This window comes from Bombina bombina, chromosome 3, assembly GCF_027579735.1.
Source record: "Bombina bombina isolate aBomBom1 chromosome 3, aBomBom1.pri, whole genome shotgun sequence".
NCBI lineage: Eukaryota > Metazoa > Chordata > Amphibia > Anura > Bombinatoridae > Bombina > Bombina bombina.
In genome coordinates this window covers 67,968,394-67,980,742 of record NC_069501.1, presented here as the reverse complement: position 1 = coordinate 67,980,742, position 12,349 = coordinate 67,968,394, and the positions used below count along the sequence as shown (strand labels likewise).

Here is a 12,349-nt window from a genome sequence, read left to right as displayed (position 1 = left end):
CTCCGCAAACACTTGGGGATGGAGAGACCATTCCCCCGGATGAAAGGATTGTCTGCTGAGAAAATCCGCTTCCCAGTTGTCCACACCCGGAATGTGGATCGCTGACAGCGAACAGCTGTGGGCCTCCACCCACTCCAGAATCAAAGATACTTCCCTCATTGCTAGGGAGCTTCTCGTTCCCCCCTGGTGGTTGATATAAGCCACCGAGGTTGTATTGTCTGATTAGAATCTGATAAACTGGGACGAACCCAGAAGGGGCCAAAGCCTTCAGAGCATTGAAGATTGCCCGAAGTTCCAGAATGTTGATCGGGAGGGAGCATTCCTCCTGAGTCCACAGGCCCTGTGCCTTCTTGGCACCCCAAACAGCTCCCCATCCTGATAGACTTGTGTCTGTAGTCACAATCTCCCAGGATGATCATAAGAAAGATGTCCCTTGGGACAGATCTAGACAGAGCCAACAAGAGAGCGATTCTCTCGACCGGATGTCCAGAGAAATCTGTTGAGACAGATCAGAATGATCGCCATTCCACTGCCTCAGCAGGCACAGTTACAATGGTCTGAGACGGAACCTGGCAAAGGGAATTATGTCAATGCTGGACACCATGAGACCAATCACGTCCATACACTGAGCCACAGAGGGCCTTAAGGAGGCCCTGAGGGCAAGACATGCCGAAGATAGCTTGCAACGTCTCTAGTCTGTTAGAAATAACCTCATGGATATGGAGTCTATTATAGTACCCAGGAATTCAACCCTGGTGCTTGGAATAAGAACTTTTTTCTAGGTTTATCTTCCATCCATGAGATCGAAGAAGAGAGACAAGAGATTCCGAATGGCCCTCTGCCAGACGAAAAGATGGTGCTTGTACCAGAATATCATCAAAGTAGGAAGCTACTGCTATACCCAGTGTAGAACCTTCGTAAAAATACTTGGAGAAGTAGCTAGACCAAACGGAAGTGCAATAAACTGGAAGTGCTGGTCCAGGAACGCAAACCTTAGGAACTGGAAATGATCCCTGTGGATTGGAACGTGAAGGTAAGCATCCTTCAGATCTATAGTGGTCATGAACTGTCCTTCCTGAACTAAGGGAAGGATGGATCTTATCGTCTCCATCTTGAACGAGTAAGGAAGGCACCCTTGCCCCCTGCAACTGTGGAGATAATGGAGTCCAGGCCTGGACCAAATAAAATCTTTCCCTTAAGGGGAGGGAAAGAAGTCTGAACTTAGAAGTCATATCCACAGATCAGAACTTCAGCCAGAGCACCCGACGGGCCTGAACCGAAAAGCCAGAAGCCTTAGCATTTAGGCAAATAATCTGCATGTTTGAATCACAGATAAAATAATTAGCAATTCTCAAGGCTTTAATTCTTTCCTGGATAACGTCGAGGGGACCCTCCACCTCGATCATTCCGATAAGGAGTTGCACCAGCAAATCTTTCTTAGAAGAGTTTCTATCTTCTTATCTATTGGTTCTCTGAATGATGAGCTATCCTCCAGCGGGATAGTAGTACGCTTGGCAAGCGTGGATATAGTGCCATCCACCTTAGTGACGGAACCCCACAGCTCCAATTGAGAGTCCAGAACCGGGAATAATTTTTTAAAGGAAGACAAAGGAGAAAAGGAAGATCCAATTCTGTCCCATTCGTTAATAATGTTCGCCATCTTTATAGGTACAGGAAGAGTTAAAGGCACTACCCTGTCCTTGTAAACTCTGTCTAATTTAGGAATCAAAGGTTCATCAGGCAACTTGGCCTCTGGAAGCTCTAATGTAGACAGGACTTCCTTTAGAAGAAAATGTAAGTGTTCAATCATAAATCTAAAGGCTGGTTCCTCCGCAGCAGGAGGCTTAGAGGCAGCAGACTCCGTCCCAGAAAGTTCACCCTCTGAAGCCTCAGAGTGCGATTCATCTTCGGATAACTGAGACAGAGCAGAGAAATCCAATAAATTACATGATGACCCCGGGGCAGAAGAGCTATGTTTAACCTTTCACCTGCGTTTAGCAGGGCGAGGTAAAGCACTGAGGGCCTCAGACATCGCCGTTTTTAACTGTGTGGTAAAATCTGATGGTAAAAGGCCATCTCAAGATAGAGGATTAAGCGTGCTACGGGAAGCTGCGTGTGTAGGAGATGAATGTTGGGTATGCACCTCACGGGACGGCGAGTCCTCAGAGGTGGACAGCTCAGTAGTACTAAAGTGGTTAACCTTCTTTGACCGAATAACATTGTCAAGGCATGTGGAACATAGTTGAGAGGGCAGGCATACCAAGGCCTCCTCACAATATAAACAGGTATTACTATTTGGAATAGAGGGAGTACCCTGTAATATCTCAGAATCCTCCATAGCTTAAGCTAATGACAGCAGGACACAGAAAATAAACAAACAATCTATATATCTCAAAAAACGGCACCTTTATACTCCAAATGGCTGGGGCACTCAACAGCTCCTAGACCCAGACAATGCAGAGAAATAGCATCTTCACCGACAGCCAGCTCGGTCAGGAAAGAGGAAGGGAAAGCAAGACCCCTGCTATGAGAAAAAGCGTGCCAAGCTACAAGCTGTGCAGCCCTCAAAGTGAAAGTAAAAACCTGTGCGTTCCAGCCACATAACAAACAGCCTATGAGCCCAATAAAATCTCACACATAAAGCAGCATAAAATCAAAGCATCACATTTGATTAATCCCCACTGTTCAATAATCCCCCTCAGGAGATATTAACCCATGATTCTATTAAGATAAAAGGAGTCACACTGTGACCCTGTCTTCTAGCGTTTTCCACATATGTAAAGATTTAAACAATATTACCAGAATCTATGATGTGGAACAGAAACACAGTCTCTCAAGTGTGACAGTCTTGTTGCATCACTCCTGACATGGACTTGAGTGAGAAAACAAGCAGGGAGTGAAACTCATCAACACTGATTGCTTAGGAGCTGTTTGAAGGCAGTCTGGATTGGTTTGCAGAAAGATTCTACCTGCATCTCCAGACTATAACTTCCATCAATGCTCTCACTGAGAGGCTGACAAGACTACTTAAAACTCCAGTCCCATATCGAAGGGCAGATACCCTTCCTCCGAAATCTTCTGACACTTCTCCGCCATCCTCCTGTGATGGAAGGCAAAGAATGACTGGGGAATGGGGGAAGTGGGAGAGGTATTTAAGCCTTTGGCTGGGGTGTCTGCTTCCTCCTGGTGGCCAGGTTCAGTATTTCCCAAAAGTAAGGAATGATGCCGTGGACACATTATATTAAGAAGGAAAACTGAATTTCAAACACAGAGCAGCGCATTTCAAATTTAGTTACGAGCATTTTGCATTAAAAATGTATTGGCAAAAATGCTGCTTTTAAAAAGGTCTCTCCGGTTTCTTGACACATATACGGCATGCAATATATTACAGCAGGGGTGGGCAATTATCGGCCCTCCAGATGTTATGGACTGCATCTCCCATGAAGCTTTGCCAACATTATTGCTGAAAAAGCATTATGGGAGATGTAGTCTATAACAACTGGAGAGCCAATAATTGCCCACTCCTGTACTACAGTATAAGCAGTAGGCACATTTCAAGCACATTTCTCCAATAAACCTTGGAACTGTATTGAGGTGCTGCTGTTTTGTTTGATTGGGGCATCATTTGGGAGTTGGCCAGTGGCTCCTGACAGCCTGCAAAACTTACATATACTCAGCTGCCGGACCTACACTGTTGTGGTTCACATTTACCTACCACACAGACTGAGTGCTGTAGATGAATAGCAGAATAAATTTGTTTAGCTAGGTTTATTGTGATATCATCAAGGATGGACAATTTAGTATAAAACAACAATTCTGTATTTTGTTTTCAATAAATTCCTCTTACTTTAAATATATGTTTAACGCCATCAAAAATGTTAAACACATAATAATGCAAATATTGAAATGATCTAATGAAATGGTGGCAGCTTGACCCTTCCTTGTGTCCAGTTCATGTCGCAGTAAGTCCTGGTCACTTTGGGGGGTCACCATTACAATAATTATAGAAAATCTCAAAAACATTTTGTAGGGTAGACAATATAACCATATTTTGTTACTTTCCTTGTATGTGTTTTTTTACTTTGCATTTACAAAATACTCTGGCCTGTATCACACATAGTAAAAAAAAGTAACCTAGTAATACGCTACCTCTGAAATCAGGGCCCACACAAGCCTTCGCGCTAACATAACGGTAATAAAGGCTGCCACGTGGTAATCAATAAGGTGGAAATTCTGAGGGAACAAAAAAAATAATATCATAATTATATGAATACTGTAATATAAATAGACATAAAATACTATTAAACAAATTGCATACAATTTAAAAAAAAAGCTGAAAAAATGTTAAGTATAAAGCCTTTGGTTACCATTGTGGGTTAAAACACATTGTATCTAGCAGCCAAGGGGTTAAAAAAAGGGATCAAGCTCATGTAAACATACTTAGAACTGCGTAAAATCTAACGGTTTCTGCTAACTACAGCAGGGTTACAAAATGGTTTGGTAAACTTTGGGGATTCAAGTATCAGAATTTTCAGGCTGCTAATATAAGGAAAACAAAATTTAAACCCAAATGCATATTAAAACTAATATATTTCTATATATGAATGCTTCTAGTAACAGCTACAACTGTTTTAGTGGTATATGTACATATGCTATGCAAGTTCTATACACCAGAACGCAAACGCTGTGTTGTTCAAAGAGACAGTGGCAGCAAATACGATGCAAATTAAAGGACCAGTGAATACAATAGATTTGCATGATAACAAGACAATGCAATGCTTTTCAAAGTTAGCTCTATTTCCCCTCCCCCTGTACCATGTGACAGCCATCAGCCAATCACAAATGCATATACGTATATTCTGTGAATTCTTGCACATGCTCAGTAGGAGCTGGTGACTCAAAAAGTGTAAATATATAAAAAACAGAATTTATGTTTACCTGATAAATTTCTTTCTCCAACGGTGTGTCCGGTCCACGGCGTCATCCTTACTTGTGGGGATATTCTCTTCCCCAACAGGAAATGGCAAAGAGCCCAGCAAAGCTGGTCACATGATCCCTCCTAGGCTCCGCCTACCCCAGTCATTCGACCGACGTTAAGGAGGAATAATAGCATAGGAGAAACCATATGGTACCGTGGTGACTGTAGTTAAAGAAAATAAATTATCAGACCTGATTAAAAAACCAGGGCGGGCCGTGGACCGGACACACCGTTGGAGAAAGAAATTTATCAGGTAAACATAAATTCTGTTTTCTCCAACATAGGTGTGTCCGGTCCACGGCGTCATCCTTACTTGTGGGAACCAATACCAAAGCTTTAGGACACGGATGAAGGGAGGGAGCAAATCAGGTCACCTAAATGGAAGGCACCACGGCTTGCAAAACCTTTCTCCCAAAAATAGCCTCAGAAGAAGCAAAAGTATCAAACTTGTAAAATTTGGTAAAAGTGTGCAGTGAAGACCAAGTCGCTGCCCTACATATCTGATCAACAGAAGCCTCGTTCTTGAAGGCCCATGTGGAAGCCACAGCCCTAGTGGAATGAGCTGTGATTCTTTCGGGAGGCTGCCGTCCGGCAGTCTCGTAAGCCAATCTGATGATGCTTTTAATCCAAAAAGAGAGAGAGGTAGAAGTTGCTTTTTGACCTCTCCTTTTACCTGAATAAACAACAAACAAGGAAGATGTTTGTCTAAAATCCTTTGTAGCATCTAAATAGAATTTTAGAGCGCGAACAACATCCAAATTGTGCAACAAGCGTTCCTTCTTTGAAACTGGTTTCGGACACAGAGAAGGTACGATAATCTCCTGGTTAATGTTTTTGTTAGAAACAACTTTTGGAAGAAAACCAGGTTTAGTACGTAAAACCACCTTATCTGCATGGAACACCAGATAAGGAGGAGAACACTGCAGAGCAGATAATTCTGAAACTCTTCTAGCAGAAGAAATTGCAACTAAAAACAAAACTTTCCAAGATAATAACTTAATATCAACGGAATGTAAGGGTTCAAACGGAACCCCCTGAAGAACTGAAAGAACTAAATTGAGACTCCAAGGAGGAGTCAAAGGTTTGTAAACAGGCTTGATTCTAACCAGAGCCTGAACAAAGACTTGAACATCTGGCACAGCTGCCAGTTTTTTGTGAAGTAACACCGACAAGGCAGAAATCTGTCCCTTCAGGGAACTTGCCGATAATCCTTTCTCCAATCCTTCTTGAAGGAAGGATAGAATCCTAGGAATCTTAACCTTGTCCCAAGGGAATCCTTTAGATTCACACCAACAGATATATTTTTTCCAAATTTTGTGGTAAATCTTTCTAGTTACAGGCTTTCTGGCCTGAACAAGAGTATCGATAACAGAATCTGAGAAACCTCGCTTCGATAAAATCAAGCGTTCAATCTCCAAGCAGTCAGCTGGAGTGAAACCAGATTCGGATGTTCGAACGGACCCTGAACAAGAAGGTCTCGTCTCAAAGGTAGCTTCCAAGGTGGAGCCGATGACATATTCACCAGATCTGCATACCAAGTCCTGCGTGGCCACGCAGGAGCTATCAAGATCACCGACGCCCTCTCCTGATTGATCCTGGCTACCAGCCTGGGGATGAGAGGAAACGGCGGGAACACATAAGCTAGTTTGAAGGTCCAAGGTGCTACTAGTGCATCCACTAGAGCCGCCTTGGGATCCCTGGATCTGGACCCGTAGCAAGGAACTTTGAAGTTCTGACGAGAGGCCATCAGATCCATGTCTGGAATGCCCCATAGTTGAGTGACTTGGGCAAAGATTTCCGGATGGAGTTCCCACTCCCCCGGATGCAATGTCTGACGACTCAGAAAATCCGCTTCCCAATTTTCCACTCCCGGGATGTGGATAGCAGACAGGTGGCAGGAGTGAGACTCCGCCCATAGAATAATCTTGGTCACTTCTTCCATCGCTAGGGAACTCCTTGTTCCCCCCTGATGGTTGATGTACGCAACAGTCGTCATGTTGTCTGATTGAAACCGTATGAACTTGGTCCTCGCTAGCTGAGGCCAAGCCTTGAGAGCATTGAATATCGCTCTCAGTTCCAGAATATTTATCGGTAGAAGAGATTCTTCCCGAGACCAAAGACCCTGAGCTTTCAGGGATCCCCAGACCGCGCCCCAGCCCATCAGACTGGCGTCGGTCGTGACAATGACCCACTCTGGTCTGCGGAATGTCATCCCTCGTGACAGGTTGTCCAGGGACAGCCACCAACGGAGTGAGTCTCTGGTCCTCTGATTTACTTGTATCTTTGGAGACAAGTCTGTATAGTCCCCATTCCACTGACTGAGCATGCACAGTTGTAATGGTCTTAGATGAATGCGCGCAAAAGGAACTATGTCCATTGCCGCTACCATCAACCCGATCACTTCCATGCACTGAGCTACGGAAGGAAGAGGAACGGAATGAAGTATCCGACAAGAGTCCAGAAGCTTTGTCTTTCTGGCCTCTGTTAGAAAAATCCTCATTTCTGAGGAGTCTATAATTGTTCCCAAGAAGGGAACCCTTGTTGACGGGGATAGAGAACTCTTTTCCACGTTCACTTTCCAGCCGTGAGATCTGAGAAAGGCCAGGACGATGTCCGTGTGAGCCTTTGCTCGAGGGAGGGACGACGCTTGAATCAGAATGTCGTCCAGGTAAGGTACTACTGCAATGCCCCTTGGTCTTAGTACCGCTAGAAGGGACCCTAGTACCTTTGTGAAAATCCTTGGAGCAGTGGCTAATCCGAAAGGAAGCGCCACAAACTGGTAATGTTTGTCCAGGAATGCAAACCTTAGGAACCGATGATGTTCCTTGTGGATAGGAATATGTAGATACGCATCTTTTAAATCCACCGTGGTCATGAATTGACCTTCCTGGATGGAAGGAAGGATAGTTCGAATGGTTTCCATCTTGAACGATGGGACCTTGAGAAATTTGTTTAAGATCTTGAGATCTAAGATTGGTCTGAACGTTCCCTCTTTTTTGGGAACTATGAACAGATTGGAGTAGAACCCCATCCCTTGTTCTCTTAATGGAACAGGATGAATCACTCCCATTTTTAACAGGTCTTCTACACAATGTAAGAACGCCTGTCTTTTTATGTGGTCTGAAGACAACTGAGACCTGTGGAACCTCCCCCTTGGGGGAAGTCCCTTGAATTCCAGAAGATAACCCTGGGAGACTATTTCTAGCGCCCAAGGATCCAGAACATCTCTTGCCCAAGCCTGAGCGAAGAGAGAGAGTCTGCCCCCCACCAGATCCGGTCCCGGATCGGGGGCCAATATTTCATGCTGTCTTGGTAGCAGTGACAGGTTTCTTGGCCTGCTTTCCCTTGTTCCAGCCTTGCATTGGTCTCCAAGCTGGCTTGGCTTGAGAAGTATTACCCTCTTGCTTAGAGGACGTAGCACTTTGGGCTGGTCCGTTTTTACGAAAGGGACGAAAATTAGGTCTATTTTTTGCCTTGAAAGGCCTATCCTGAGGAAGGGCGTGGCCCTTACCCCCAGTGATATCAGAGATAATCTCTTTCAAGTCAGGGCCAAACAGCGTTTTCCCCTTGAAAGGAATGTTTAGTAACTTGTTCTTGGAAGACGCATCAGCCGACCAAGATTTCAACCAAAGCGCTCTGCGCGCCACAATAGCAAACCCAGAATTCTTAGCCGCTAACCTAGCCACTTGCAAAGTGGCGTCTAGAGTGAAAGAATTAGCCAATTTGAGAGCATTGATTCTGTCCATAATCTCCTCATAAGGAGGAGAATCACTATCGAGCACCTTAATCAGTTCATCAAACCAGAAATATGCAGCTGTAGTGACAGGGACAATGCATGAAATGGGTTGTAGAAGGTAACCCTGCTGAACAAACATCTTTTTAAGCAAACCTTCTAATTTTTTATCCATAGGATCTTTGAAAGCACAACTATCCTCTATGGGTATAGTGGTGCGTTTGTTTAAAGTAGAAACCGCTCCCTCGACCTTGGGGACTGACTGCCATAAGTCCTTTCTGGGGTCGACCATAGGAAACAATTTTTTAAATATGGGGGGAGGGACGAAAGGAATACCGGGCCTTTCCCATTCTTTATTAACAATGTCCGCCACCCGCTTGGGTATAGGAAAAGCTTCTGGGAGCCCCGGCACCTCTAGGAACTTGTCCATTTTACATAGTTTCTCTGGAATGACCAACTTTTCACAATCATCCAGAGTGGATAATACCTCCTTAAGCAAAATGCGGAGATGTTCCAACTTAAATTTAAATGTAATCACATCAGATTCAGCCTGATGAGAAATGTTCCCTGAATCAGTAATTTCTCCCTCAGACAAAACCTCCCTGGCCCCCTCAAATTGGATTAGGGGCCCTTCAGAGATATTAATATCAGCGTCGTCATGCTCTTCAGTAACTAAAACAGAGCAGCCACGCTTACGCTGACAAGGGTTCATTTTGGCTAAAATGTTTTTGACAGAATTATCCATTACAGCCGTTAATTGTTGCATAGTAAGGAGTATTGGCGCGCTAGATGTACTAGGGGCCTCCTGAGTGGGCAAGACTCGTGTAGACGAAGGAGGGAATGATGCAGTACCATGCTTACTCCCCTCACTTGAGGAATCATCTTGGGCATCATTGTCATTATCACATAAATCACATTTATTTAAATGAATAGGAATTCTGGCTTCCCCACATTCAGAACACAGTCTATCTGGTAGTTCAGACATGATAAACAGGCATAAACTTGATAAGAAAGTACAAAAAACGTTTTAAAATAAAACCGTTACTGTCACTTTAAATTTTAAACTGAACACACTTTGTTACTGCAATTGCGAAAAAACATGAAGGAATTGTTCAAAAATCACCAAATTTTCACCACAGTGTCTTAAAGCCTTAAAAATATTGCACACCAAATTTGGAAGCTTTAACCCTTAAAATAACGGAACCGGAGCCGTTATAAGCTTTAACCCCTTTACAGTCCCTGGTATCTGCTTTGCTGAGACCCAACCAAGCCCAAAGGGGAATACGATACCAAATGACGCCTTCAGAAAGTCTTTTCTAATTATCAGAGCTCCTCTCACATGCGACTGCATGCCATGCCTCTCAAAAACAAGTGCGCCACACCGGCGCGAAAATGAGACTCTGCTTATGCTTTGGGAAAGCCCCTAAGAAATAAGGTGTCTAATACAGTGCCTGCCGATATTATTATATCAAAATACCCAGATAAAATGATTCCTCAAGGCTAAATATGTGCTAATAATGAATCGATTTAGCCCAGAAAAGTCTACAGTCTAAATAAGCCCTTGTAAAGCCCTTATTTACGATCGTAATAAATATGGCTTACCGGATCCCATAGGGAAAATGACAGCTTCCAGCATTACATCGTCTTGTTAGAATGTGTCATACCTCAAGCAGCAAGAGACTGCACACTGTTCCCCCAACTGAAGTTAATTGCTCTCAACAGTCCTGTGTGGAACAGCCATGGATTTTAGTTACGGTTGCTAAAATCATTTTCCTCATACAAACAGAAATCTTCATCTCTTTTCTGTTTCTGAGTAAATAGTACATACCAGCACTATTTCAAAATAACAAACTCTTGATTGAATAATAAAAAACTACAGTTAAACACTAAAAAACTCTAAGCCATCTCCGTGGAGATGTTGCCTGTACAACGGCAAAGAGAATGACTGGGGTAGGCGGAGCCTAGGAGGGATCATGTGACCAGCTTTGCTGGGCTCTTTGCCATTTCCTGTTGGGGAAGAGAATATCCCCACAAGTAAGGATGACGCCGTGGACCGGACACACCTATGTTGGAGAAAAAGACTGTGCACATTTTGTTAATGGAAGTAAATTGGAAAGTTATTTAAACTCGCTGCTCTTTCTGAATGACAAAAGTTTAATTTTGACTTGAGTGTCCCTTTAAGTCAGTGATGAAATCAGAGTCCACTGATGAGGAGGTGGAACCTCAAAATGCATTGTATTTTGTCATATAGTCTGGCCAGAATTTAAATAGTGGACAAGCTACATTTGTGGATGTTCAGTTATATGCAAGTATCTTTTTTTGTATTTGATTACTTTATAACATCCTCTTTGTATTCTTTGTTTTAATAAATATATTCAGTTTTTTAGCTATATTGTTTGAGCAGTGTTTATTGTTTCTATTACTAAAATAATACATGCTGCCACTAGCTTCACTAAACTGGCACAGTGCTGGTAAAAGAGTGCATGAGACATGTGCAGCATATACTGCCCGGTGGTAACGTTTACTACAGTGCTCATTGTTATACTTATTGCCAACACTGCTACCAAAGAGCGCTCATGACATGTGCAAGCTCTTAAGCTAGGTATGCTCTTCAACAAAGAACATCAACAAAACAAAGTAAATTTAACATAAAAATACAATTAGAAAGTTGTTTAAAATTATATGTTCTGTGTCGTGAAAGTTTAATTTTTACTTTAATGTCCCTTTATTTAAAAACTGCTTCAGGTAAAGTGTGCCACAGTGAAATGTGCCAGGCCTAGTGTCCTACTCAGAATTTCATCAGTGACGGCCATTAAGAGATCAATACTTCAAGCAAAAATATCCTTTGCTGAAAAGTAGCTCTTTTAAAAGGACACAAGTCAAAATTCCTGATTCAGATAGAGAATTCAGTTTTAAGAGACTTTTTAATTTACTTCTATTGTCAGTCTTTTTATATACACACTTTTTGAGGCACCAGCTCCTACTGAGTTTGCAGGGTATGTGTATTCTAGTCTATGATTAGCTGATGGCTGTCACATGATACAAGGGGCCGGCAAATGGAGGGAGGAATTAATTTGTCAGGGGGAAAAAAAATAATCTACTGCTTATTTGAAATTCAAGATAAAAGCATGACAACACTAATAATAGACTCTGGTTCACATTTAAATGGCTAGTCACCAACTAAACAATGCAATAATGTAAGGTGCAACTCATATGGAACTAAACAAATCCAGCTGAGTCAATTACTTCATTCAGACCCAATGGTAAAAATGTTATAAATTTGTAGATCCAATATGTCTCTCGTTGTCTGAGTCTGGAGAACCTATTTGAAAGTCGACTGAACGGAATGCTTTCTAAAGGGGTTATGGTTAGATTACAGCTTCCTGGGGTGTGTTCTTGACAAACATGTCTTGGTACACTATGTTTTAACGATTTCGATTTAATATTTCTAAGACGTTCACTCCATCTCCATTCACATGTAAGGACATATACTACATAGGAGGGATCACAAGATAATCTGTTCATTATGTGGTATTGCTCCCCTGTCGTATTAGATTTAATACTAGTTTGACCATGGGTAATATATCTACACATATAGCACAGTTTTTTGCCACATTTAAAATTTCCTTTTTTCAATG

General features: G+C 42.7%; 1 protein-coding gene across 2 annotated transcripts in view; it reads right to left on the bottom strand.

The window, feature by feature from the left end:
• The window catches only part of TMEM39A (transmembrane protein 39A), a 224,362-nt gene that overhangs the window by 51,990 nt on the left and 160,023 nt on the right, over positions 1–12,349 (bottom strand). The window contains exon 4 of one of the 2 annotated variants that reach the window (XM_053705851.1): positions 4,150–4,233. The exons of the other annotated variant lie outside the window; for it this stretch is intronic. Within the exon in view, the coding sequence (XP_053561826.1) occupies positions 4,150–4,233 (84 nt within the window). The remainder of the gene's footprint in view (positions 1–4,149; positions 4,234–12,349) is intronic. 2 annotated transcript variants of the gene reach the window in all.